Source organism: Pseudorca crassidens, chromosome 2, assembly GCF_039906515.1.
Source record: "Pseudorca crassidens isolate mPseCra1 chromosome 2, mPseCra1.hap1, whole genome shotgun sequence".
In the NCBI taxonomy this organism is placed as follows: Eukaryota; Metazoa; Chordata; class Mammalia; order Artiodactyla; family Delphinidae; genus Pseudorca; species Pseudorca crassidens.
In genome coordinates, this window is record NC_090297.1 from 5,437,501 (window position 1) to 5,464,826 (window position 27,326).

The window sequence follows — 27,326 nt, forward strand, 5'->3', positions numbered from 1 at the left end:
GATCTGCTCCGGCTTTCAGGTGTCTGGGAAGCAGAGCTGCTTGGACCTACTTCTGCCCCCTTGCAGCAGCTGCCACCGGTTTGGGGAGATCTGGAAGGTGCTGCAGGGTTTTTACTTTCCCCTGCCCTTTGGAGAGCTCCTGCTTCTACAGGGCATGTCCAAAGTTTGGCAGCAAGGAACGGTGTTTTACCCCAGCCTGGGAGTCCTGCAGCTCTGCCCACTCGGGTGCCTTCCTGCCCCACTGAGAGTCCCAGGGCTGGGATCACAGCCCAGATAGGTGAGGGTCCCTCCCTGGTGGTGTCACCCCAAATCTGGAAGAGAGAGGCTTTGTTGCTTCTTGGGTCGCAGCTGAAATGATGGGACTCTAGCTGCCTGCCACATAGAGACAGCCCAACGGTAGTGGGAGGGAAGAAACACAAGGAAGACATACAGAGATGAGAGATGGAGACAGAGAGGGGGCCGGGGGTTGGGAGGGAGGCAGGGAAACCTGTGGGATCAGATCTGAGTTCTAGCCATGCTCCTGTACTTGTTCCTTGAGTTCCCATCGTCTTCCCAGGAAACCTGCTTTAACATGCAGGGTCCAGGCTGGTGGGAAGGAAAAGCCATGAAAATCAAGCACCTTTGCTTCCAATGCAAAGTCATCTGCCGCCACTTGTCAACGTGTCTGATCGGGGATTTGATAGAAGCGTCTGTGTTGTCCCGCACGGAGGATTTGGACAGGAACGCTGGCAAAACTGGGAAGGAGCTGACGCCCTTGCCCAGGTTGCTTCCTCTGCGCAAGACCCCTTTCGAGTCCACCTGGCCTGGTCTTGTCCGCGTGGCCAACTCCAGCTCACCCTTTTGGACCCACCACAAATGCCACTTCCTCTTAGGTGACTTTGGCGATCTTCAGCATGAAAAGAGGGGTTCTTCCCTCTCTGGGGGCTCCATCACACCCTCTCCCGGGGCACCTTGCACTTAGCCTCGGGGCTGCTTTGATCTGGTTTTGTTCGTTTGCTTGGCTCTCTCTCTACCACCAGACTGGGGGTCCTGCAGGCAAGGGCTCAAGCCAGGCACAGAGCAGACAGTAGGGAAATGTGGTTGACACGCCCTCCTCTTACACGGAAGCCAAGGCCCAGCCCACCCCGGGGTGCCCTTTCTGGGAGAGTGTGGCTGTCGCCCCATCTGGCCCCAGCACTGGAATCTTCACCTGCCCTGCCTGGAATATTGAGTAAACAGCTCCTGCCCCTTCGTCGCTGCAGAGCAGGATTAAATCGTCATCTTGGTGGATGTTGCCTTCCCTCCTATTATCTCTTTCTCTTCTGTCACCTTTATGCCATGACACATCTTAAAATCTATTCATCTTTGTCGCGTGTGCATTAGATTCAAGTGTGTGAGATCAACCAGGCACCTTAAAAATCGATTTTCACTCTGATTGCCTTGTGCAGACAGTCACCGATCCGGGGGGAGAGAGGCGAGGCCCCTGGGGGAGAGCGCGGGCCGCCGCCACGAGTCTAACCCAAGTCTTGGGTCCCCTGGCCGGTGGCCTGGCTGCTGGGGGGCTGGTGCAGGACATCGGCAGAGGAAGTAGCAGAGGGACCCTCACAAGGAGGGTTAGGGATGAGATTCGCTGCAAGCATTCTAGCATCGGCGTCGCAGCTGAAGCGACCGTAGAGGCCTGCCTGGTCCAGTCTCTTTGCTTCATGTCTGGGGAGACTGAGACCCAGAGGGGATTTGTGACTGACCAGCTCCCCAGCTGGCAGCTGACCACACTGACAAGAGAGATGGCGACCGCTTCCCACTGTGGGGACCAGGCAGATCCCCGGACCAGCCTAAGCTGCCACCCCCCTGCCCCTTCACCAAAACCCCCCGCACCCGTGGCAATCCAAGACGGCGCCTGCCTCCCTCACCTCCTCGCACCCAAGTCCCCGCCATGGCAGACGCCCCCACCCGTGAAGCAGTCTTGCAGAGGTCCTGCCTCATTGCGTTTGAACACTGCCCTCATCCCGTCCTTCTGCAGAGCTCTCCCTCTTCCCCTCTCCAGCCTGACCTGACAGGGCATCAGACCCTTGGCGTCCTCTCAGCCGTCAGCACACACGTTGGCCCCGGCACCAACCATTGACCCCTGCTACACTCACTCTAGCCTCGGGGAAGCAGGTATTATCCCTGCATCCGAGGAGGTTCTGGTGGGGAGATGGGGCGGGGCGGAGCCGGGGAGCGAGGTTTTCTGAGCACAGGGGCTCGGGGATACACTCCCGGACCGATTCAAGCAGGTACCGACCTCCAAACATTCCAGCTCCCCAAAGTGGAGCTGCCACCCCGTAGTCCCAACCTCCACTTCTTCCCCCAAACCCTCGCTTCCCCAAATCTTGGGCCCTGGGGTCTCAGCTTCCAAGAGGCCCAGCTGAACATGCCTGAACCGGGCCCCACTGTCGTTCTCCGGGGCCTCAGTGTCTGATAGAAACTTCCGTGAACGATGGTTTTTTCTGAGCCGTCCAACATGATAGCCGCTCCTTCCGTGTGGTAGGTGAGCCCTTGAAACGAGCCTAGTGCAACCGAGGAACTGGAGTTTCTGTTTTATTTCCTTCTACGTCATAGGAATCAGAATTGGAATTTGAACAGCCTCACGTGACTCCTGGTAACCACACCCTCCTCTAGAGAGGGCTGTCAGGCGGGGCTAGGGATGTGCGTTCCCCCCGGTCCACCGAGGAAGATGCTGGGCTCGTGTTTCCCCAGAGAAGGAGGGAGACAGCAAGCCTTGGCTTTGGGGGTTCCCTGTCTCCTGTGGGAGGGGGCCCCCGAAACAGAATGAAAAGGTCTTCCCCAGAGAAGAAATTTCATAGGCTTTATCAAGGCCATGGGGATGTAAGGCAGCTTCACATCTCCAATCCTGCCTTCAGCTGCCCTTTATCTCACTGAATTCTGCTTGGTTAATAAAGTGAAGGCACTTGACAGGGAGAGAAGCCTTGACTTCACTGAGCACCTGTTCCATGCCAGGAAGTCCTCCAGGCCAAGCACGGTGCCCGAGGGTCTCATCTCACACTGAGGTGATACACGTCACACTCAGGCCAGAAAACAAACACCCACAACTGAGTCTAGTTCGAAAGACAACCAGGTCCTCCGAGAGCTGTCTGTAGACGGTGGTGGGAAGATAACTGTTCAATGCTCACTCTTAAGTGTATTTATTAGAGGTACAGCCTATTATTTTCCATGCACTTGGGCCTTTGCTGCTCCCCCCTCGCCAGGCGTCGATATTCACGCCGTGTGGAAATCAACCAAAGTTCACTGAACCCCTGCTCCATGGAAACCACCACAGGGAATTTTACAAAGGACCATACAATTCACGTTCCTCCCAATCTGAAGGGTCAGGGTTAGCCACCTATGGCCCAGGGGCTGGAGCCAACCCATCACCTATTTTTGTGTGGCCCGTGAGCTAAGAATGGTCTTCACATTTTTTTTAATGGTTGGGAAAAAAAAATCAAAAGAAGAATGATATTCATGACAGGTGAAAATTATGCAAAGTTCAATTTACAACGTCCATAAGTAAAGTTTGGGGACACATTCATTACCTGTCGTCTAAGCTGCTTTTGCCCCACAAGGCAGAGTTGAGTGGCTATAGCAGAGACCATCTAACTCACGAGGCCGAGAACAGCTACCATCTGGCCCTTTGCAGAAAGCCTGCCAGCCCCTGCGAATGGTGAGCTGATGGTGACAGAGATGGTGTCTATGATACCCCAAGGCCCCCTGATCCCAGATGGGTCATTTCCAGGGGCTCCTCCCACTGGCCGGCTCAGGAGAGGCTCCCTGGAGGAGGGAGAGTCTGAGACGGACTCGGGCAGGGTAGGGTTTGCACAGGAGAGGACGAAACCCGCCCTGGGGAGTGGGACATTATGAGCGAAAGCCTGGAAGTGGGGACAGCAAGTCAGCCACTTCCTAGAGCAGAAGCCAAGAGCGGAGGGGACAATGGGAGGGCTGAGCTCATGCCAGAGAGAGACAGAGAGACAGAGATGGAGAAGCAGCTTCAGCTCTCAGAGCCATTGAGAGCTGGAGCTAAAGGGGACCCACTGTCCAGTCCCAGCCCCCCACCAGTAACGCTGCGCTCACCACCTGAGATGCTCCCTTCTCGGCCCACCGAGACCATTGGGTATCAAGCCCTAATGGACCTCCTGGTCCCCAGGGGACCCCCGGCAGCTGAGTCTGTTGGGGAAAAACCCCTCTGAGGGGGTTTGAGGCGGATGCTTTCTTCAGAAACGTCCCTTTCTGAAGCATATGTTTTGAACTGCAGGGAGCTCTTGTTTGCTATTGGTTTCCCCTGTAATTTTATCTTTCCTCTTTATTTAAGACAAAAAATCCCCACAGACTCATACAAGCGATTTTGAGTATTTAAGAAAAAAACTCTTCCTTGCTCCACTGTCACCTTAAAGGGAAGATGTCAGACCTTCATTTCCCAATAGAACGAATTTGAACGTTGCTTTCAGCTGCAGGGTGACGTTCTCCTGAGTTTCCTATAAACAGCTGGTTGCTTTCTCTTTTTCTTTCTTCGTTTTATGTGATACACATAAACAAGGGGCCCAGGGTGTGCTTTCCCGTACACACCTCCACACGCGTGTGCACCCACCCGCTTACACACACGCACACGCAGCTGCATCCGCCAGCCGCAGGATGTGACTCTCCCTCCCAGCATATCGCGGCCCCCAAATGCAAAGCTCAACCCAGGGACCCCCCAAGGGACCCCCAGAGCCTGGTCCAAAAGCACCAGGAGTTTGTTGTACAACACAGATGACGACAGATGACGTTGGTTGCTTTCTTGATTAGTGGTTAAAGGGAATGGATTTGCTACGCTGCGTCGTGAGAGAGTGTGCAATGAATCCCCGATTGGCTTGGTGATGACACTGTCGTGAGGACTGGAAATGGGCAGACGTGGTCCAGTGTGAGGGCAGTGGTGACGACGGGAACTGGCCAGAGAGCCTGGGAGCAGGACGGGGCCATGGGTGGTTTGGGGCTGTGAGGTACGTGGGCACACGGTGAGGCAGCCCAGCACACCATGTGCCTGCTGCTTGGAGCACCTGCAAGTTCAGGCCTCACCTGCTCTGTCCACCTGAGCCAGCAGGCATGTCTCTGTGCTGCAGAAACCAGCCTGAGTGGATGGACCCCACTCTGGGTCTCTCCGTGTGACTCCAAAGCCGTCCCTGTGCGGAGGATGTGGAGGTCACTGTTGCCAGCCCAGATCCAGCACCAGAGCTCAGAAACTTACTGCTTTCTGTGCGTCTCCCCTTTGGGGACCTTATGAGCTCCTCAGAAATCTGAAATCAGCCCCTCCCGGCCAGCCTGCTGCACCCCCAGGGTTTCCTGTGAGTGGGACCACTGTGTACCTGTCTGCACAGCCAGAAGCTGGGCGTCATCCTTACCCCTGCCAATGTTTCCATTTCTCTGCTGCTGCCGCCTCTGGTCCCAGCATGCCTCCTGGACTCAGGACTGGACCTGGTGCCCCCGCCCTCCCCGACCCTGGTCCCTGGCCACACGGCTGCCACAGTGAGCTTCGGAACGCAGATGTTCCTTTGTTCCCAGCCGCCCCAGGGTGAAGCCAACGTCAGTCCCTGTGGCCTTTTGTGACCTGACCTGCTTTGTCTCCCCAGAACTTGCCTCTCTCCACGCCCCCGTGTAGTGGACACTCCAGTCCATCCCAATGTCCTTACAGGTCCTCAAGCCCAGCCCGCTGTGTCTCACCTCCTGTCCCCACGTGCATTTCCTGAAGCTGGAAATACTCTCTTTCACTCTTCCCTTTCAACCGTGCTCCCCTGAAAGCCCCGTAGCGTCCTCTGAACCCTCTCTCACCTGCTGTCCTGGGCAGCCCAGCACAGGCATCACCTCTCGACCCTCACAGCAACCCAGAGGACAGAAAAAGGACGGTGCCTGTTCTGCAGCCGGACAGGACAGGGGCCCTCCACCCGGTGAACAGCAGGTCTCCCACTTCAAGCGGGATCCCTCGCTCAGAAATCCTCCCTTGCTGACTCTAGCTCACCAAGACTGGGCACCAGAAGCCTCCTTCCAGACAAGGGAACCCAGCTACCCAACACCTGTCAGTTTTCCCTGAAACTGAAGCTCAACCATTTAAGCACTAAACGTGGAGCCATTTTTCAGGATGGTTTTCTAGTCTTTTAGAAAGACTTGAGCCTTCAGAGTTCCACAAGCAGAAATTAAACATGTGCTGTCTCCGGATCATTCTCTGTACCAGGCTGTAGAGACCGGTGTCCTGAGGGTACTGGGTGGGGGAACTGTGGGCCCCCTTCACTCAAAGGTCCTGCCTGCCAGGAGTCCCCGTCCAGGGAATAGAGATGGACAAGTGAGCCACGGGGTGACCAGCGCGCTGGGCCAGGGTCCAATGGCCCTCGGGCTTCTTGAGCCCTTGGGGTTCCCTGGGGAGCTTCCTCCCTTGATGCCATTTGACCTGGCTCACCCTCATCAGGGGTACCTCTCTCCCCCCTTCCTAAGATTGTGGCTCTCATCTGTGGAGACCAGAGACATCGGATCGCCAGGGTGTTTACAGTAAATATCTAAAAATAGACTAAGTTCTGAGTGAGGCCCCGAGGGTTCCTCTGATTAAAATGCATGAGCCTTGATGTAGAAACAGCAATTTTTCTTTTTAACATCATTCTGTTTATTGGATGGTTCTGGGGTGGGGAGGGTGCCTGAGAGGGGGGTGCTGGGGTGTCTTGGGGGAGAACGGGCTGTGCTTTCTTCCTGGGCTCTCACAGGAGGGACACGCAGTGGGTGTTCAGTACAGTCTCAGTGACTCCTTAGTACGAGGTTCAAGGTTGCCGCAGCCCAACACAGATAGATATGCATTGAATGAAGGGGGAGTTGGTGCTGCAAATCAACCGTGTTCTTTTCAAGTTCAAGAAAAAGCAGTAGAAAGGGAAAGAGACAGGTGAAGCAGGGCATTCACGGCAAACTCTCGAGAGGGACGAACAGTGAGGAAGAGCAGATGGGAAGCCTTTGACTTCAAAGAGACGGAGAGAATTCCTCTCTCAACAGTTTGTCTCCCTCCATCGGGCTCACTGCATGAGTGAAAGCAACGCAACTGCCCACGAGAATACCCCAATTACAAAGGAAAAGGGCTGATGGAAGTTGCAGGTGGGTTGCTCATCCGTTGCAACCAAACGCTCACAGAAAATGTCCAAACACGAGTCTCCTTTGGCAAGAAGGAATGAGCTATCAGTTGTTGTTGTTGTTGTTTTTAAAGAAAGAAACACACAGTTTATTGGAAACCAGAAAAGTCAGGAAAGAATATTGCCTTCTTAATAATAAATACATTTCGTGGGCAAGAATTGCAAGGGAGTCGTTTAAATTAATTTCCGCTTTGTTTGTTTGGTCTGTACAGGGCTTAAGTCCCAGCTGACAGCAATCTGTAAAAGTTCTAACATATTGGAAATCTGATTTTCTTGCAGCCAGAATCCCATAGTCCAAAATGATTTCTCTTTCAACTCTGTTAATCAGACAGGCAAGGCTCAAATGGACTCCTAGTCAAACCAAATTGCACCTGGTCTTTTTGGGAGTGTGAAAAATATCTGATGAAAACTGCAAATGCAGAGCTGCCGGCCATTTGTCTCTGCAGAACGGGTGTCGGTGTTGGGGGACTATAGTGAAAGGGGAAGGGAAGACCTTGCACATCCTTCATCCTCTGAGGCTCTGTGGTCCTGCCTTCTCTTTCTGCCCCACCCCTTCTGGAACGTGTGCTTTGGGAAGCTAGGGGAACTCCAAGGAAAATAGAAGGAGCTCATTCTAGTTTGGAATTGGAGGCTCAAAAAGAAAAGGCCAAGGGCTTCCCTGGTGGCGCAGTGGTTGAGAGTCCGCCTGCTGATGCAGGGGACACGGGTTCGTGCCCCAGTCCGGGAAGATCCCGCGTGCCGCGGAGCGGCTGGGCCCGTGAGCCATGGACGCTGAGCCTGCGCGTCCGGAGCCTGTGCTCCACAACGGGAGAGGCCACAGCAGTGAGAGGCCCACGTACTGCAAAAAAAAAAAAAAAGAAGAAGAAGAAAAGGCCAAATTTCCTCCCACTCAGACTCTGAGCATTCAGTTTCAGGAAGGACACAACCGTTCTCCTTAGTCCCTTTTTCTCACCCCTGCCGGCAGGCAAGCCCCCATGGTGCCCAGCGCACAGTGTGCTCCCCTGACTTGTCCCACCGGTCAGCTCCACCCTCCTGGATCTAAGTGAGAAGCTGCATGAGAGCTGTCCCTCCTCACGTCCCCTCTACATGCTGTTCCTGAACTTAAATCCTCACCCACCTTCTTCTCCAACCTGACTCTAGCTGGTTTCTAAAACCAAATCCATCTGTAAAAGATGCAGGTTTATAATTGGAACAAACACAAATGTGACTAGAAAACTGTAAATAAAACCCAGCAAGTCGGGGTGTGCACAAAGGGTCCCAAACTCTGGAAGTCAGTCCTAGGAGGTGCTGCTCCTCCCTGGCCCCCCAGCCTTGGAGCTCCTACCAGACAGGGCTGCCAGGGACGGCCCTCCTTGGCTGGGAAAGGTCTGGAGTGTGTGTGTGCTTGAATGAATTCCGTCCCTCCCCATACACCAAGGGGTCTTAACCCAGGCTCTATGCATGAACGTCAGGGTAAACCCCAGGCCCTCAAATGATAGGCAAAATGTATACATATGTGCATTCCTGTGGCCCCTGGCTTTTCCGGGTTCCCACGTGCCGCCATGGCCCTCACAAGGGTGAGCACCCCAGCTGTCCATCCATGTTTGCCCACTGGCGTTTCCCAGCTGTGCTTCCTAGGTGTGCCCCAGACCTTAGCCTTGGTCCTGGAGCCGGATGCGGAGGCGCCCACGCCTCGGTCTCCCTGGGGTGGTGGCAGCGTCCGCGGCCCTCTCTTGCCCCTTCTCTGTTGCGCCGTCTTCCTCCCTTCCTTCCCTCTTTCCAACTGAATTCTCGTTTTTCCTCTCTCCCTAGTGCTTGTACGGCTGCTATGTCCATTCCTCCATCATCCCCACCTTCCACCGGAGGTGCTACTGGCTCCTTCAGGTAGGTGGCTGGGACTGGATTCTTCTTCCGTCTCCGGTGCTGGGGAAGGGTCTGCGGAGGGAGCTGAGTGGGGTGGGGCTCCTGCGTGCGGCGGTCCCAGGCCCTGGCACCCTGGCCAGCTTTCCTAGGGATGTCGGCGTGTGGCGCTGAGGCCAGCTTCGGGGCCGGCCCGGTGTGATGTCAGATGCCAGCAAGGGGAGGAAGCCTGGTGGGGGGCGTCCTTGCCCGCCGCATGAGGATACCATCCTGCCAGCTGCTTCCAGGGTGCCTCAGTTTCCTCTGATTGAGGACAGGAAAAAGCCTGGGTGGGCAACCTGCCCCTGACTGAGAAAAGCCTTTGCACTGAAAACCGCATGTGGGTTAGTCGTCAGCACACGTGGAGAATCAGCTCCCAGAGTCGTGCCAGTTGTAGTTGGATAGATTGGGATGGCTGTTGGGAGACCAGGAGCTCTTGGCTCAGAGGGAAGGAGCTCTGTAATCGATTTGTGATGTCTGCTGTGGAGCAGGATGGAGAAAGGGGTGGAGTAGCCACCCAGTCGCCAAAGCTCCAGGGGAGGCCTGGCTCCCAGATCTCTGTCCATGGTGCTGGAGCACAGCCCCGAGGCCGCCCAGCCAACAGCCGACTGCTTGTGTTGGTGGTCGTCTTGCTTGTGGAAGGTGTTGCTGTGAGTGGGAAGGTCTGAGGGGTCTGCCCAGCGAGCCTGGACCTGGGTCCTTTCCAAAGCTCGACCTCTGATTTGCAGCTGCTCTCTGTAGAACACATCCCCGGGGGGCCCCGGCAGCATCACTCCAACTTCTTCCTACTGCCTCTGCCCAGGAATTGCTGCCTCTGGCCTTTCCCCCTAGAGGTCTCACTTTCTGCATCCAAGTTAGCCTGGGCCTCAGGGGTCTGGGGATCTCCCTGACCTGGGGGACGCGGTTGGGAGGGGTCCAGCAGTTGGGAAAGCAAGCCCCCCGCCAATGCTCATGGCACGTGTTCTGAGAGGAGAGAGCTGCACATGCCATGGAGTGCAGAAGGGCCGCTGGTCCCAGGGAAGGTGGCCTGGAAGGTGTCTGCTGGGCACAGGGCTGCCACAGTGTCCACACCTAGACCAGGCCCTCTGTCCATCAACTCGCCCTCACCTCCCCCAACCAACCCCCTGCCCGCGCCGCCATACACTTCCGTTCTCCTCAGTTCCCAGAAACAATTGTCTGTGGTTCAAGTTCATTGGCGGGTGGCACCTGAGACCGTCAGACGAGGTGCTGACTTGCAGACGCGGCTTCCCCAACACCTTGCCCGTTATAGTCTCCCGGGTCTGTCCCCCTCGGAGGTTGGCGTGGTAACACCTGCCTTTCTACTTGCTCAGCCCTGCATCCTTGTGAAAGGGACCTTCAGTGTAATCCTGGGATGCTACTTTCCAGGTCTTGTTAATAAGAATGGACCCAAGGCATTTTGCCATTTGGTCAAGGGTCTTCTCCGTGGCTGCAGGAGGTGGGAGTGGGCTCCTCCTTGACAGCAGAGATCTGGTGCAGTTAGAACATGTCCCTGTGTCTCCAGGACACAACCGTTCTCCTTAGTCCCTTTTTCTCACCTCTGTGTTGCCAGAGAAACACTTCCACCTCCAGCAGCCCCTGTGAGCTCCTTCCTTCCTGGACGTCCACCCCCTCGGGTCCCACGCGGGTGTTTTCAGCTTTCAGGCCCCATCGGAACAGCGCTCTGCTCTGCTCTCTCTGCGCAGCCTGGCTGCTGCCCTCCTGAGGGAGCCACACCCCCGCGGCCAGCTTCCTGCCAGCTCGGCCCTCCGGCAGCCCCAGCTGTCGGCTCTCCAAGGCTGCTTCCTCTCTCTCCTCCAGACCCCTCTCCCACCCCCACGCCTGCATTCCCTCAGGCACCTGTGGCTGTCGGTAGATCTCCTTCCCCGGACTCAGACGCCACCGGGCCGCCTTGGAGTCTGAGCCGATTGCTCCCCAAACTGGATTCCACTCACTCAGGCCCCTTGAGCCAAGTCCCTCTTAGCCTGCGCTGCCCTTGCCTCGTTTCTGGGGCCACGCAACGAGTGGGGGGCCGCTGCTCCCCTGCCCCAGCCCTCCCCTCCCTGGTGCTCCGATCCTGGCCGCTGCGTGCTGGAGACATACCTGGGGTGACTCGTGTGCGTCTGGGTTTGTTACCTTCCAGCTGGCGGGGAACCCGAGTCTCCCCAAAGGCCGGGATCACAGATCTGGTTTCTCCAGGGCTAATCTGAATCTTTATCTTCTCTCCGGGTCCCTGGGGAGTTGACTCTCCACCCCCGCCTCCGCGTCCCCGAGTTTCTGTGAGCAGGTGACAAAGCGGGAAGGTACACGGGCGGGGGGCTCCTGCTTCCGGGTCAGCTCTGGGCAGGAGGAGGTTGAGGAGAAAAGCCAAGGCAATTAGCGCCTCGCAAGTCCCGCCCCTGGAAGCCTGGAGCTCCGGGACTTGTCTGGAGCCGGCAGACACGGAGGAACCAGAGCCTTCCCCTAGAGTGGAGGGACTGAAGCCCGTTCAGCCGTGGCACCTAAGGTCACTGCCGTGCCCCGTGGGCACCACGTGGGCACCTGCACGGGCAGCATCTCGAGACCCCAGAGGACCTGAGCTCAGGCTGCTTCTACGGGGCCTTTGGGGAATCGGCCCTGGGGCCTTGAGAAGCCCCCGCTGCCGCCGGCACGCAGCTCCTCTCCTCGCATCAGCAGCCCCGCTGAGGGCTCCACGTGTCACGGCTGGCAGGGCCCTTATAGGCTGCCCCATGCTCCGCTGCTGCATTTCCTAGATAGACGCTGAGGCCCAGAGAGGGCAGGGTCAGGCCAAGGGTCACCCAGCCGGTCAGCGATGGAGCCGGGCTGGGATCAGGCTCCTTCTTGCCTCTGCCTCCCGTGGCCTTGAACATGGTTATCACTGCATCCTCCCAGGCCCTGAGCCTTGCTGGGGCCCTGGAAGTGCAGCCCTTCCTGCAGGCTGGGCCGCTCCGACGCTGGGCCAGACAGCCAGGCTCCTCGGCCTCCGTCTCTGCCGCCGTGGCCTCTCCTCTTGGGATTTTCTAGTGCTTTGGCTCGGGCCTTCCTGCCTCCCTCTGTGACCCTTCTGGGGCCCCACAGACCCTCCTTCCGTGCGTTCCTCCCCCTGCCCGCTCCCCCAGGAGGACAAGCCCCCACGTCAGGCCAGACTTGCCAGCAGATTCTGTATGGCTCATTTGGAAACTATTTCTGCTTCTAATGAGTGTTTTTCTTTTTGCCCTTGTCCTCTAAAATGCTTAATGAATGTTTTCCACGCTCAAGTGAAGCAGGGGGTGTGTCCTGTGTGTCTGCCACCACCATTCATTCGGGGCTGCGTGTCTGTTGAGACCAGCTCGCGGGGCCAGAGGCAGCGGGCGCTGCTCCCTGGACCACCCCGCAGCTCACACACAGGCCTGCAGGCCCCTGAGTGCTGCTGTGCGAATACAGGGACCCTGGGGCTTTGGGGGGACCCCGCTACTGGGGGCTCCTGGATCACTGAGAGTGGCAGACGTTTGGGTTCCAAGTTCTGGCACCCGGCCACCCCGGGTACTGACTCTGGGCCAGGCAGTGCACCGGCCCCGCACCACGGGCCGCCGGGTCACCTGGGAGAAGACCAGGCTCCCAGGGCGTCCGTCTCTTCTCCCCGGGCGGCCATTTTTACCCTTCTTATAGGGAGGGGCTAGAGACAGCTTCAAGCACCTGGTCCCAGGCCGTGCAGTCACGGAGGGGCAGCTGCCCTTCAGCCCCACACCCTGCCTCCTGCCTGACCTTGAGCTTTGCCAGCCCAGAACCCCCAGGAACAGCGGGTGCAGGGGCCTCGTCTCCACCGAGTGCCACAGTACAGAGGCAGCGCAGAAGAGTGCAGGGGCGGCGGGCGTAGAGCCAGCTTACCGAGGGAGCTCACTCCAGGCTGCGCTGGCCCTGCACAGCTCCCCACCCTGGAGTGGAGGGAGGCCTCAGCCAGAGGACTCGCTGCCCAGGGCAGGAGGGCGACCCCAGTGTTCCTCGGGCAGAGCCCAGGCTCCGACAAGTGCCCGTGAGAGCCGTACTTCCCCACCTGGCTCGCAAGGCCTGGGGGGTTGAGCTGAGGCTCTAGACCCCTTTGTTGGATTGTGGGCCCCCAGCTGGCCTTTCACCCTCAGCGTGGTCAACTTCTGCCCACCCCGTCCTGAGAGCAGGCTTTCCCGAGGCAGAAATACCAGGACTGGGGGGGGGTCCCCCCGAGCAGGGCCCCTGGGAGGAGGGCATTTCTCCTGCCAGGAGGAAGGGACTTAAAGGGCAGCTGCCTGGGGGAGGCAGTGGCCCAAGGCCTCCCAGGGTTAGGGCTAGGGTTAGGGTTAGGTCTAGGGTTAGGGTTAGGGTTAGGTTTAGGGGTAGGTCTAGGGTTAGCGTTAGGGTTAGGGTTAGGGTTAGGGTTAGGGCTAGGGTTAGGGTTAGGGTTAGCGCTAGGGTTAGGGTTAGGGCTAGGGTTAGCGCTAGGGTTAGGGTTAGGGTTAGGGTTAGGGCTAGGGCCATGGTTAGGTTTAGGGTTTGGGTTAGGGTTAGGGTTAGGGGTCTTGAATGTCTCATACAGTCCAGCGGGCCCCAGAGAAGGCCTTTTGCACACCTCTGGGGCCATCGTAGCGAACGGTCCAGTTTCAGCTTCTGCCCCAGAGACAGGCCTGGACACCAGCCTGTCCTGAGGGAGCCCCACCTTCCTTCAGGGCCCTCTCCTGCCACCAGTGCCCCTGGGGCCTCCTCACCTCTGAACGAGGCCTTAGCCTCCCCACAGGCAGCTGAGCAGCGCCGTATTCGTCCGCAGTGTGCAGGGAGCGAGCACGTGGGCTCAGGGCCTCCCCTCCCGACCTGGGACTATGGCCCCAGCGTGGGCCTGGGACATTTCCCAACACCACACCCACGGGACCTCAGCATATGGTTCGGTCCGTCGACCCCAGACCTGTCTGTGGATGTGAGGGCCTCTCTCTGAGCCAAGTGCCTCTGAGGCTCCCCAGGAAGGCGCCTCCGATCTCATCGCTTCCCTCAAGTAGCAAAGTTGGGGTGAGGTGAGGTGGTGGGCGTGTTGGGCAGAGGGAACCCCCAGCCCCTGCCGCGTGGCCCAGAGGCCGCCATTCTCGCTCCCACCCGGAGCAATCAGCGGGCAGATGTTTGGGATCTTGTTCGAACCTCTTATAGTAGTGGGATTGGGGTCACACAGGGAAACATTCATTAGCTGTTTGACTCTGGGCATTTGAGCACATTTCTCTGAGTCTCAGTTTCCTCATCAGTAAAATGGTTATGAGAATGGCGTGGACTGCACAGGACTGTTGTGAGAATTCCCTATACATGAAACACAGAGCACGTGACAATGGAGCCCAGCTCGTGGCCCACGGCAAGCACTCCATAGATGATGGACAGCTCGACGCCGTCAGTACCAGTTTGGACCTATAAGGGCACATCCTGACGCCCCCAGGGAGCCCTGTGATCCCCACCTGGCATCTTCCCTTCATCTCTCACAGCACCCCCACCAAAAGCGGGAATGGTCAGGACACCTCTGCTCCTTCCTGCCACCCTCCTCTGCAGTGGGGACACTGTCATGGCTGTAAATGTCCCTTGTGCCCACTACCCACCCAAAATGACTGGAAATCTATCTGGGGAATGATCGGCTCTTTTGCAACCCATGTGCCCCCCCCCCATCGTCCCCCTCACTCTATCTGGAAGCGTGGCGTCACCTGGGACCGTGGCCTGCAGGTGAGCTGGGTCACCAGACGGGACCAGCATTCCCAGCGGGGCGGCTGGAAGAGGGCGTCTGCACTCACCCCTCGTCTCCAGGCTTATCCTAATGGGGGGACATCTCCACTCGGGGTGAGCTGGGCTCCACCGGGAGGCCAGCCCTGAGACGTGGGAGACAGCTTCCCCCCACCTTTTTCCTTCCTTTCTTTCCCTCTCTCTCTTTCATCTTTTTTTTAATGGAAGATATGATAGCTTCGTAAAAATACTTGAATGACCCCTCACAGGCTTAGAGTGACAGAGGCGCTGCGGTCAGGCTGACTCTCTGTCCCAAATGGGGCATTTTGACCCACGTGGTTCAGGTAACAGAAGCGAGCTGGTACCTGAGGAGTCCCTGGCCCCCGGGCCTGGGTTGGTGGGGAGGGGAACACGCCCCCGGCCAGCCGGACCCTCTGTGCTCCATCCTGCAGACCCCATACGGAAGATGTGGCAGATGCCACATACGGGCTGGGCTGGGGCAGAGGGTGCAAGGCTCAGGGACAGCACAGCCCTGGCACTGGGTGGCCCTTGGCACTTGGTGGGGACTCCAGGTCCAGCTCTTTTGGTTCTCACGGCTGCCCTGGGAGGGAGTCAGGACTGGGCAAATTCGCCCTGACTTTTTCAGAAGAGGAAAACGGGGGTCGAGGAGAATTTGGGACCCCCAAAGACTAGGGTAATCAGGGCCCTGTCCAGGCCCTTTAAAGACACACGGCCCCATCCTCTGGAGCTCACAGGCCACAGTGCCCGGGCCGAGGGGCACGGGCGGGGCAGGAGCAGAGATGAGAAGGGGGAGTAGCTGATGGATCCTGGATGTGTTAACCTCTAGGGGTCGGTGCCCATGTCAAGAAGGACAAAAGAGTCTGATGCTGCATCTCTGTCCTACACCCTTGGCTGTCCTTCCCCAGCTGACAGTGACCTCTGTCTAGCCCACTAGGGAGTGGACAGCACAGAGAAGGGAGCCTCCAGGCCCAGAGCATTTGGGTAGAACTCCTGTGTGGAGAGGCAGGTGAAGGACCCTGTGGCGCCAAAGTCATTTCTGACCCTGAATTTATGTGCCTAGTAGGTGATACCGGAAACCATCAATGCGATGAGTCCAGAGAAGTGGACATAGAGTGGGCTGGGTGGTCAGGGGAGGCTTCCTGGAGGAGGTGAGCTCAAGGATGGAAGAATGGGGCGGGGATGTTCTTCCATGCCCTTTCTGACACGTGGCAGGCCTGGGCCACAGTGTACAGTGACAAGAATGTGTGGGACCCCAGGTCCACAGACCAGGCACGGGGCTGTCTGAGAAGAAGGCCTCAGGACAGGTGTCCCAGGCACTGGAGCCAGTCAAGTGACTTGGAGGGGCCGTAAGGGGAGAACATGCACCCCATCTCTGCTTGGGCCCAGGAGAAGAGATCAGGAGAGATGGGGCCGGCCAACCAGAGGCTGAACATTCATCACAGCTGTGGAAGCCCCTCCAGGTTGAAGTGAGAGCAGTGGCCTTTCATCCTTGTCATGATTATTATCAGTAACAGTAACAATAGCCATTGTAAGTCAGGGCTGCCATGGCCCAGCAAGCGACTGTGTTGTTAGCTAATTCTGGAGATGGACAAACTCTGGAGAGAAGTGCAGGGGGGCCAGGGATACTAGGACAGGGTTCCAGACGGGGTGTTGGCTCTGGAGGACAGGTGAGTGGGGGGTGCTGGCTGGAGCAGGGCAGAGACCATGCAAAATGCAGCATCGCTGCGGGACCGGTAATTAGACCAGAGCCTCAGCTCATAAGCCACCAGGAGGCTTTTTACACGCAGAGGCGGGAGCAGACAAGCAGCAAGTGGTGACGGCCTTTTGCGACGGAGAAGGCGCGTGTGGGAATGAATTGTGGTCTCCGACAGATCTCTCTGGAGCTGCCTCCTTGTTCCGGTTTTATTCTCTCTAGCAGCTTCCTCTTCTTTCTCCATTTAATGTGCCTTGAAGAACGTGATGAGAAGATAAGGTAGACACTAGGAATTTACGGCACTATGCAAAAAATTGCTCAATTCCATTAAGATTTCAGGCTCTTTGCCAAGGCTGCGCAGCAGAGCCGATATTAGTTCCTTCTTAGACGTCTTTGCTTGATTGCAATTTACGATGCCAAAGCCTCTGCTGTACCATCTAAGCCTCCAGAAAATATATCCCCCCAAAGCAGCCATTATCCTCTCTATGGAAAGTCAATGGGCATTTCCCAGAAGCTTCTCTCATCCTGGTCCCCTCCTTGGGGACAGGGGCGTGCCCGGGTGGCTGGCTTTTGCACTGGTCACCTTGCAGGGGGAGCAACCCAGAAAGTCCCTGTGATCAGGTCTCAGCTACTTGAACTTCACCTTGCAAATCGCGGCTGTCTGTGCTCTTGGAGCCTCTGGGGAAGTGGGATGCTTTGCCCCTACCTTGTGGACGAGAGGGTTCCTGAGTATGGGGGAGAACTTGTAGCCACCGGACAGGCTTCCCACTGGCTACTTGCTGGGACCCCTGGACCCGTGGTCCTTCCAGGTCCACGGTTTGGATTTGAACTCAGCTCTGCCTTCACCTAGCCACGTGACTCTGTCAAGTGAATTAACCTCTGTGAATCTTAAGTCTGTGTCTATAAAATAGGCATGAAATACCTCCCTCTGGGGGTCACCGGGAGGATGAACTGAGCCAATGCCCACAGAGATCTTGGGTCATGCTTGGCCCTAGGCATTGGTGGTTGGCTCATCCCTCTGTTGTGACTATTTCCAGCCATTTTTGCTCCAGGGGATTGGGTGGGTGGGTATAATTGGGGAGGGGTGTCCCCTGAGAAGGTCCCATCCAGACCACCTTTCAATTGGCAAAATACTCATCTAACAGATGCGACCAGGTGATGGCAAACCCAGTTCCCTAAGTTACTCTGCGTCTCTGCTCGGTTAGTGAGAAGTAACCTCCGCATTCCAGCTGTCTGTCTGCTGCAGCCATTTCCCCAGGGCCCCCTCGGCTCTCTGCCCCGCTGGGACTGACCACCGTCTATCCTGGCCCATCCTGAAAACCCTCTGTCCTTCCCTTAGAGGACGGGGCTGCCCGGGCCAGGCTGGGAGACGGAGGAAGAACAAAGCTGCCAGAGCTGCAGTTCCTTAGAGGTGGAAATTATTAATTAGTCTTAGTGTCCAGACCTTGTCAGCCTCTTAATCCTTCCATCTGCAGAGGGGTTTATGCCTCCATGGTGTGTGTTTTCAGCTTGGCTAAGCGATTGCTTTTAATATAAAGGCAGAACAATGGGCGATACAGTTTGGTTACTATCTTTATTTATCAAGCCAAACAATTCCGGCTCTCCTTCGACAGAACATCCTTCAAAGAAGGGGAGAAGGCAAAAGCGGCTTAATTTCCCTTCTAGGTGGCTTATAATGTGGGCTTTCGTTTAATTATCCTTTCGTGTAATCTTCAGCTGACATTCTGTCCTTGATATCCTAATCTTCTTTGGAGCAAAGGGGAAAGTGCGGTTTCCAAAGCAAAAGACAAAAGTTTGCTTCAAGGAAACACTTTCTGTTTTGCTTCTGAAAGAACTCAAAGGGCCAAGAATGAAATTCCGTTGTCATCTAGTAGAGTGAAATGGAAAATGCGAGTCTTTGGTGACAAGCTCCATGTGTGGACGTCAGCACTCGCTTAGGCCTCTGGGGACACCCAGCTCGTGAAGTTGGCCTGCTTGGGGGTGCTGTAGACTCTGGTCCCCCGACGTCACATCATAACTGCTTTTACCACCATTACTATTTCGGTGGCTCCGGGATGCAGGTATTCCCAGGTGAGACACATCACACACCCCAGACTCACTACAAATAGTTTTAGCTAGACAGGTATACGTAGATGTGCACAGGTGTACACAGGTGAACACAGGTATACATAGGTGTGCGTAGGTGAATACAGGTATGCACAGGTGTTCACAGGTAAACATAGATGAACACAGGTGTGCACAGGTGAATACAGGTGTACACAGGTGAATGCAGGTATACATAGGTGTGCACAGGTGTGCACAGGAGAACACAGGTATACACACGTGTGCACAGGTGAACACAGGTATACACAGGTGAACAAGATGTGCACAGGGGTACACAGGTGAATACAGGTATGCAGAGGTGAACACAGGTGTGCACAGGTGAATACAGGTGTGCACAGGTAAACGCAGGTACACACAGACATCACTCCTCCTCTCACCTCCCCCTCAGTTCATCTGCTTTCTTCCCAGGAAAGTGTTCTGGGGGTCCTGAAGGAGACTTCTTGCCATCCCCACCCCACCCCCCAAATGGACAGGACTTCCTGGGAGCTTTCCCCTCTCCTTTTCCGGACGCACCAGTGTCCTCCTTGGATATGTGTCTGGTTATCCTAGCCCCTTGCCCACCTCCCATTCTTTCCTCACCCCTCACCTCCAGCTTTCCTCTTCTTCCTCCGTGCCATGATGGGGCTGTCTCCAGTTCACCAGTGACCTCTGCGTTGCAAAACCCAAAGGTCACCTCACTGCCACCCTCATTTTTCGGACCTCCCAGCAGCACTTACCAAGGTTGGCCATCCCCTCTTTCTGGAATGTTCTCTTCTCCTGCTGCTGGCTATCTCCCTCACTGCTCGTTCTTTACAGATCGCACCCCTTTTCCTCAAGCCCTAGATCTTGGAATGTCCCTGAGCTTCCTAGGCCTTCCCTTCTCTGTCTTCACCGTCTCCTTGGGTCCTCTCACCTGGGTCCACAGTTTCACATGCCAGTTTTATGCCAATGACTCCCACATGTATAGCTGTACCCTGACCTCACCAGTCAGCGCCTTACTTTTAAACTCAGCCCTCTGTGCAGTGGCCCCTCCTGGCGCCCCACCTAATTTCCCCTCTCTCTCCTGCAAACCACTCTGCCCCCCCAACAAACATTGTATTATCCAATGTTTAAGATAAACGGAAAAGTTGAGAGAATTTTACAAGCACCCTATACCAACCACCCAGACTCTCTCAACATCTTGCTATATTGTTTTATCACTTACACGTCCATCTCTCCAGAAATCCGACTTACTTGTTTTTCATGCATTTCAAACTAAGCTGCAGACAACAGTACACCTCCCCCAACACGTACTGGAGCAGAGCACGCATGTCGGTAACCAGAGTTCAATATTTAAAGTGCAATTCTTTTCTTTTGCTTTGAAAATTTACACACAATGAAACAGTTGGAGGCACAAGTGTTAACATACTAGCTGATGCGTTTCCATCGATACGCGCACCAACAGAACCCAAGCCCGCGTGGAGATTTAGACTATTACCATCACCCCAGAAAGTTCCCTCCTGTCCTTTCCCAGTCAGTCCCCACGCCCATGTCCCAGAGGTTACCATTGTCCTGTTTTTCCCACCATGGATGAGTTTTTCCTGTTCTAGAACTTCATACAAACGGAATCGTCCAGCAAGTACTCTGTTTTTCTTTACTTTTTTTTTAAATTTAGGCTGCGCCAGGTCTTAGTTGCGGCGTGCGGGATCTTCGCTGTGGCATGTTTAGTTGCGGCATATGGGCTTCTTAGTTGCGGCTTGTGGACTCTTAGTTACGGCAGGTGTGTGGGATCTAGTTCCCCGACCAGGGATTGAACCCAGGCCCCCTGCACTGGGAGGGCGGACCATCAGGGAAGTCCCCCAGCAAGTACTCTTGGGTGAGGCTTCTTTCACTCAGCGAAACCTCTTGTGCTTCGTCCACTCTGTTGCAACATCAACTGTGTTATTTATTCATTGTCTCTCGTCCTGCCCCACCCCCATCCTTCAGAAGTAAGCTCCTCGAGGGCAGGGGCATTAGGTTGTGTTTGGCGCCTAGAACCATGCCTGGCACCGGAGTCCATGTGTGTTGGGTGGGTGTGAATAGACTTTATCCACATCAAGAAGGCGGCTTCAGGGCTGGGTCCCCGTTTCCTGGGGATGATCCCAGACCCTCCCATGGCTGTGCCCAGGCCCCAGCTATGCCCCACAAGGACAAGCATCAGAACTTGGTAAAGAGATCAGGACGGTTGGGACCTTCCGACAGCACACCCCTCTCCTTCCTCCCCGCCATCCCTCCTGAAACCTCGCTCTTTACACCAGCCTTAGTTTGGAGAGTACGCCCTGGAAGGGTTATCCTGGGGGCATGAGACTTGAGAATTCTGTGGGAGGCTAGCTTAGAGGATGGAGAGGGAAATCCAGAGCAGAAACGTTTGTTGATCCCGAGTTGCTAAAAACTTTCTTAACCTGAAGACAGAGTTCTCAGAAAAAGGCTGTCTGTTGCAAAGAAATTAGCTCCCGTGGGTCTCGTTTTGCCCTCTCTGTTGTTTCCCTGCTGCCGGAGGGCCGGGGCTTCAGGAGACCCCTGGGGGGCATCCTCAACTCTGGTCCCTTGTCTGGGTTAAAGTCTGAGGGCAGGTGGCAGGACACAGCTGCTCCGGGAGCCCACGTCCCTCTGTCACTGAGGTGATCTGATCCACAGACAACATATGTACCCGTCCTTTAATCCATTTACATTTAAGGTAATTATCGATATGTATGTTCTTATTGCCATTTTGTTAATTGTTCTGGATTTGTTTTTGTAGGTCTTTATTTTTCCTTTCCTCTTTCGTTCTCTTCTCTTGTGATTTGATGACTATCTTTGGTGTTGTGTTTGGGTTCCTTTTTCTTTTTTGTGTGTATATCTGTCATAGATTTTTTTCATCTGTGGTTACCACGAGGTTTTGATATAGCCATATATATATATATATATACACACACATGATTGTTTTATGATGCTGGTCTCTTAATTTCAAATGCATTGCAAACATCCTGCACTTGTACTGTCCTCCTCTCACGATGACTGGTTTTGATATCATACCTGTGTGGATGTATCGCCAAGGCCCACTTCCAGTCATCCCGGGGCACGAAATGTAAGCCCTGCTGGCTTATCAGGGTGCATCTGACAGCCCAAGAGGGCTTTGCTGTTCTGAAGTGGAGCCAACCCCATGGCAGCTGCAAGGTGTCAGCTCCCCTTAGGCTTGGCCCAGCCCCTTACAGGTAGTAAGTGCTCACTTAGTCATGGGCTGAATCATCGCAGGCCCTGGCACCTGCTTCAGGCCTGACCAAGCAGAAGAGAGAAGGCCCAGCCACTCAAGACCCTAGACTCGGTGTACCAGGGCCACCACCAGCTCATCTGAGAGATGACGCAGGGTCCGTGCTACCCCCATGTCCCCAGTCCTGGGCCAGGCGTGTGCGAGAGGTGGGCGCCTGCACCGGGGCCCAGCCTTCTGCCTGTAGCGAGGCACTGGAGAGTCCCTTCCCCCTGGTGGGCAAGGCCACCAGGCTCCCCAGGAGGCCGAGCCTCTGCCCCAGGGAGGCCTGAAAGGGCCTCTCTGCCAGTCGCCCAGCTTTGAAGCAGCTATAAAGGCCAGGGGCTTGGTGGTCGTGCTGACCTGGGTTCTAACCCTGTTTCTTTTTTTTTTTTAATTGATTTTATTGAAGTATAGTTGTTTTACAGTATTGTGTTAATTTCTCTTATCCAGCAAAGTGATTCAGTTATACATATATATATATATATCCACATTCTTTTTCATATTCTTTTCCATTATGGTTTATCACAGGATAGTGAATATAGTTCCCTGTGCTATACAGTAGGACCTTGTTGTTTATCCATTCTATATATAATGGTTTGCGTCTGCTAATCCCAAACTCCCACTGCGTCCCTCCCCCATGCCTCCTCCCCCTTGGCAACCACAAGTCTGTTCTCTACGTCTGTGAGTCTCTCTATTCCTGTTTCTGAAGCCACGTGGAGCTGTGGCTTGGGCCACACCTTGGGTCACAGAACCCATAACCTGGGGCTCAGTTTCCTCACCGAGAAAGTGGTTCAGTGCTGTCGTAAGGATTCAGAGAGTCTGTAGTGTTTTGTATTGGGTCCATCACAGCCCAGCGCTCAGCAAACTGTGGTTATTGTTACCACAACTGTTACAAACCCAGCACTCACCCCACAGAGCCCCGGCCTTGGGTCCTTCCCTCCCTGACCATCAGCAGAGTTTCACCCTCTTCCTCGGCCATGCCCCTGTCTCTGTCCTTCACAGCCGAAGCCCTTTGCTGAGCCCGGGTCCACGCTCCCCATGGAACGTGCCTGTCCCCGCTCACTCCAGCAGAGTCCCCAGAGCTGCCCGGACCTGGATCCAGATCCTTCCATTGCCTCTAGGAAGCTAAGGTTGAGAAGTCCTGCCCCAAGATCTCCCCCGCACCCCGAAGTTCAGCCCCACCCTTTCTGGGCCACTCCCTCCCTGCGCGGGACTGAGCCCCTAGCCCTTGTGTGCCCGCATCTGCAGCTGCAGTCTGCTGTGCGTCCCCACGGCTCCTGCCCCATCACACCCCCTCTCTCTGGGGCGTGTCAGAGCAGTCAGCTGCACCGCCCCAGGGGAGAGGGGGAACGAGGCCCACCCCCTGACAGGCATCACCGTGCTGACAGCCCCGGAGATGCTTCCTGACACTGCTGCTCCCTGCTTCCTGGGAGCCGCTGTCTTTGGTGGTGGCTGGGGAGATGAGAGGGGTTGGAGCCACGCCCAGGAATGAATGGCGTGGCGCCTCCTCAGCCAGTCCCGGCTCCTGAAAAGTTAAGCAGTGTGGACAGCACGGGGCAGAGAGCTGCAGCGGCCGGAGGGTCCCTGGGGGCTGGAGGCTGGACAGGCTCTGAGGTCAGCATCCCGGTTGCTGGGACCCTGTGAGGCTCGGAGCGGCCGGGTGGAGGGGGGTCCAGGGGAGTGACCCTGACTCTGCAGGCCAGGCCCCACTCAGCTTGGGAGGTTTCAGCTTCATTGGGAGCAGAGCCCCAAAGGCCTCAGAGACCAGCTGGCCCTACCCCTTTGTTTGCATAGGAAAGCTGTTACCCAGGGAGGTTGGAAGACTTACCTTGGGGCACCCTGAGTTACGGGAGGATCTGGGCTTGAACCCCACTTCCCGGCCAGGCCACGCCTCTTTCTGGGACACCCCTTTACGTGGAGACTGTGGGTGACCCACAGCCTTTTAACACTCCAGGCCGCTTCCCAGGCCACCCATGCATGCAACGCAGTCGCCAGCCGTTGGTGTCTGATCAGAGGATGCAGGCTCACAGCATCAGCCTGGGTCGAGCTTAATTAGATCACAGCCCATTCTGCCAGAAACAGGTCGCGTTTTCAGACCCGGAAATGATGTTGGCATATAATCCCGGTTTGGCATGATGATCGCCTCTTTGGGAAAGAGACGCACAAATGCTCCGTCAGTTGGTGTGGCCGATTGAGAGATGGCCAGATTTTTGTAGGTGTTGAGACGTTGTCCCATAATGCAGTGGTGGGCTGGTAAATGTTTAACAACCAGCTCCCGGGGGCGGGCATGGGGGCAGCAGGGCACAAAGACAAATTCCTCATGGGTAACATTTGCCAATTTCCATGGTGTAAATACTCCTACTGTAGCTGAGCTCAGGATTCCTATTTGATGTCCATTGGTTACAACGTTCTTGGAGATTTAACAAGCAGCTCTCACAAGCCGGCTCAGCACTCCACTGTCACCTCTGTGTAGCACAGACACGGGAACCGAAGCCCATGTCCCACGTCACAGGACCTGTTTGGGCCTCCCCAGTCCTTGCCCGCGACAAAGGCTCATGCCTTGTGGAGTAAAAGACAGAGGTTCCCGCTTGAGTTTCCACGGGGACAAGTTAGCTGCCACCATGGAGATTTCTGAGGCCAAATGACATCTTCCCTGGGCATCTGAGACCTGCTTCCAGGGTGGTCTCTGTCCCCTTTGTGTTTGTCACAGCTCCCCAGACCTTCCAATGGAATGCCAAACCCAGGCTACCCGGCCCCCTGCGCCCCCATGCCCGGGATGACTCAAGTGGACCTTTCATCAGGGTCATGGCCATGCTGGCCTTGAGTCCCACTTTCATGGTTAAAGTTGCTTCCTCCCCAGGGCTCCACCTCCCAAGGCACCGTCCTGCTCTCAAGATCTTGCTTCTCTCACTCGAGGCAGGAGCAGGGGCTTCCCTGCCTGCCTTCCCAGCACACCCAGGCTATGAGTTCGAATCCCAGCTCTGCTGGTACTCCCTTGGGGAGTAACCTAACCTCTCCGTGCCTCAGTTTCCTCACCTGCACAATGGAGATGATAATAGTACCTGCCTCTGGAGGTTGTTGGGAGGGGAAAAAAAAAGCCCCAACACGCGTGAAGCACTCAGCATGATGCGTGGCACATAGTACATGCTCAATAAAGAGGAATCTGTGGTAGCAATGACTGTGCTCTGATGCACAGCCAGCTGCCCCTCCAGGTGTTCTCCACTGCTGTAGCAAATGCACAAGGCCCCTCAGCAATTGTCACCTGCTCTTTAATCTCCTCGGGTTAACCCATGGAGCAAAACAGTTGTGGTGACCAAGTGGGGACTAGAAAACCTGGCTTTTCTTCTGGGATCTGCCCATCCACCATCTGACTCTCTCTAGGCAGTCATGGTTCAACCTGGCCCAGGTGACCGGAGCCTTTCCGCAGACAGATCTGGAGCTCCACAGCCATGTGGAGGCTGGACCCAAGTGCCGGGTGTGCCCCTGCTAGGCTGGGGTACAGGCTGGGGTGGGTGCAGACCCTGGTCTCCAGCACCCACTCTAAAGAGTTCGAATCACCCCCCAGCTTCACTCTTCAAGCCTCGGGGACAAAGGGACCCAGGGAGAGGGGTGGAACCAGAAACTGCAACTTGGCCTTGTGCACCCAGCCTTTCTGCCCATCTTATCACACAGACACACATACATACACGCACACACACACACTGATACACACATACATACACACACACATATACACACACTTATACACAGATGCACGCACACACATACACACAGATACACGGATACACAGATACACGCACACACCGATGCACGGATACACACGCACACCCAGAGATGCTTCACCCCCTGAGAAGGACCAGCCTGCAGGTGTAGCGCCCTGACCTCATCTCCACCGAGCGCAGGAAAGGAGGCACTCAGGTCCTGCCTCAAAGACCAAAATGCTCCACGAAACGAGAGTTTTCTCTCTGAGGTTTTTATGCACTGTGTATTAACACCATGCAGGCTGCGCTTCTCTCAGAAACTGGCTTGAAAGGCCGGTATGGGTGGCGGGTGCGCAGTTTGCAAGCGGAGCCGCGGCCACGGCTCTGTGTGAACGTGACCCCGCCGCATTCTCTGCGTGACCCGAGTTGACAGCAGCCTGCGCAGGGCCACACGGAAGATGGACGGAGCGGGCAAAGTGGACACAGCGCTGCTGCCGCTGCTGCTGCTCTGACCACCCAAGCCGGGGGTGCGGATCCAGCAGCCACCAGAGGCAGATGCAGGGAAAGTGCTCTGAAGGGTCGAAAGCCCACCACATTTACAAAATCAGGCCGAGGGAGGGCTGTTGCCAGCCGTCGGTGTGGGAGCCCCGGGAGAGGAAGAGTGTTGGCAGCTGCGGGGAAGCTGGTCCCACCTGCGGCTGCAGAGGGTCCTCTGGGGCATCACTCTGGCCCCTAACCCGACGCTCAGCTCTCTCCCTCCGGGGCCATTAAAGGACACAGCCAATAAGAAGCGAGCGTCTTGGGCAGGAGAATCTCCCTCTTTGCCAGCCCTCAGGAGCATCTGTGGAGGTGCAGAGTCTGCAGAGTTGTTGAGGGGGAGACACTGCGGGGGGGAGCGACACGCCCCCCCTTTCCCCTTCTTGCCCCACGAAGCACAGGAATGCCCTCTGAGGATGGAAAACAGAGGCCCGGAGGGGCTGGACCCGCCCAGTGTCCCGCAGCTCCGCCCTGCGGCCAGGCAAAGACTAGACCCACGTGCCTTCCCCTGGACGGGCCACCTTGGTCAAGCCACCGAAGACCTGTGCCTCCTCTCGGGAAGAGGACAGGAAAAGAAAAAGCTGTCAGCTCCTTGCTAGGCCTGCGCAGGGCCTCTGCCCAGGTCCGGATGGCTTTTGTTTCCCTAAGCGGCTTTCTGCATTGTCCTACCACAGATCCCGCGAGCCCCTCCTGCCTATGCCCGGACAGAAGCCAGAAAACGGCTCCCAGCTGAACGTGCGTTCTCCAGTCCACAAACCCGAGAGCTCCTGTGAGCATGTTGAGGCCGGGTCCCCTCAACAGCCACACTCACAGCCTTGGGGTTAGAGGTCATGGTCCAGAGCAGGGCTCACTGGCCCAGACCCCAGGGCAGGGGCCTCCCCTTCCTGACACTTGCCCAGCACTGTTGGTACAGCCTAGTAAGGACTGTGTCTGGGTGACTAAGGGGACCCCAGGAATGTTGGTCCTGGAGATTCCCTTACACGTGTGGCCAGCTCTCCTCACCTCTGGGGTTGCTGGAAATCAGGTCCAAGTGCACACTTTGGACTGGTTCATCGTCATGGAAATACCCTGATTCCCAGCTCTGGACTGGAGGAATCAGTTCATGCCAGCAGCAGAGGCCCAGAACGTGCTTTTGCTTTCCCGAGGCTCCAGGCTGGAAGCCTTCTGTCCTTATTCGTTCAGTCATTCGTTCATTCACTCATGCACACCTTCAGCGGGAGTGTTTACTCCTCCGAGAAAAACCCATCACACACCTGCCCGTGTTCTGCCTACCGTGCTGCAGACGCCTGCGCACGTGCCCCTGCGTAGAGCCCCGGCTGGGG

The 27,326-nt window shown here is 56.1% G+C and overlaps 1 protein-coding gene across 15 annotated transcripts in view; it reads left to right on the top strand.

The window, feature by feature from the left end:
• CAMTA1 (calmodulin binding transcription activator 1) overlaps window positions 1–27,326 on the top strand; it is an 892,953-nt gene that overhangs the window by 626,252 nt on the left and 239,375 nt on the right. For all 15 annotated transcript variants that reach the window (XM_067718873.1, XM_067718851.1, XM_067718840.1 and 12 more), the window contains one exon: window positions 8,940–9,011. In XM_067718873.1, coding sequence (XP_067574974.1) covers window positions 8,940–9,011 — 72 coding nt within the window. The remainder of the gene's footprint in view (window positions 1–8,939; window positions 9,012–27,326) is intronic.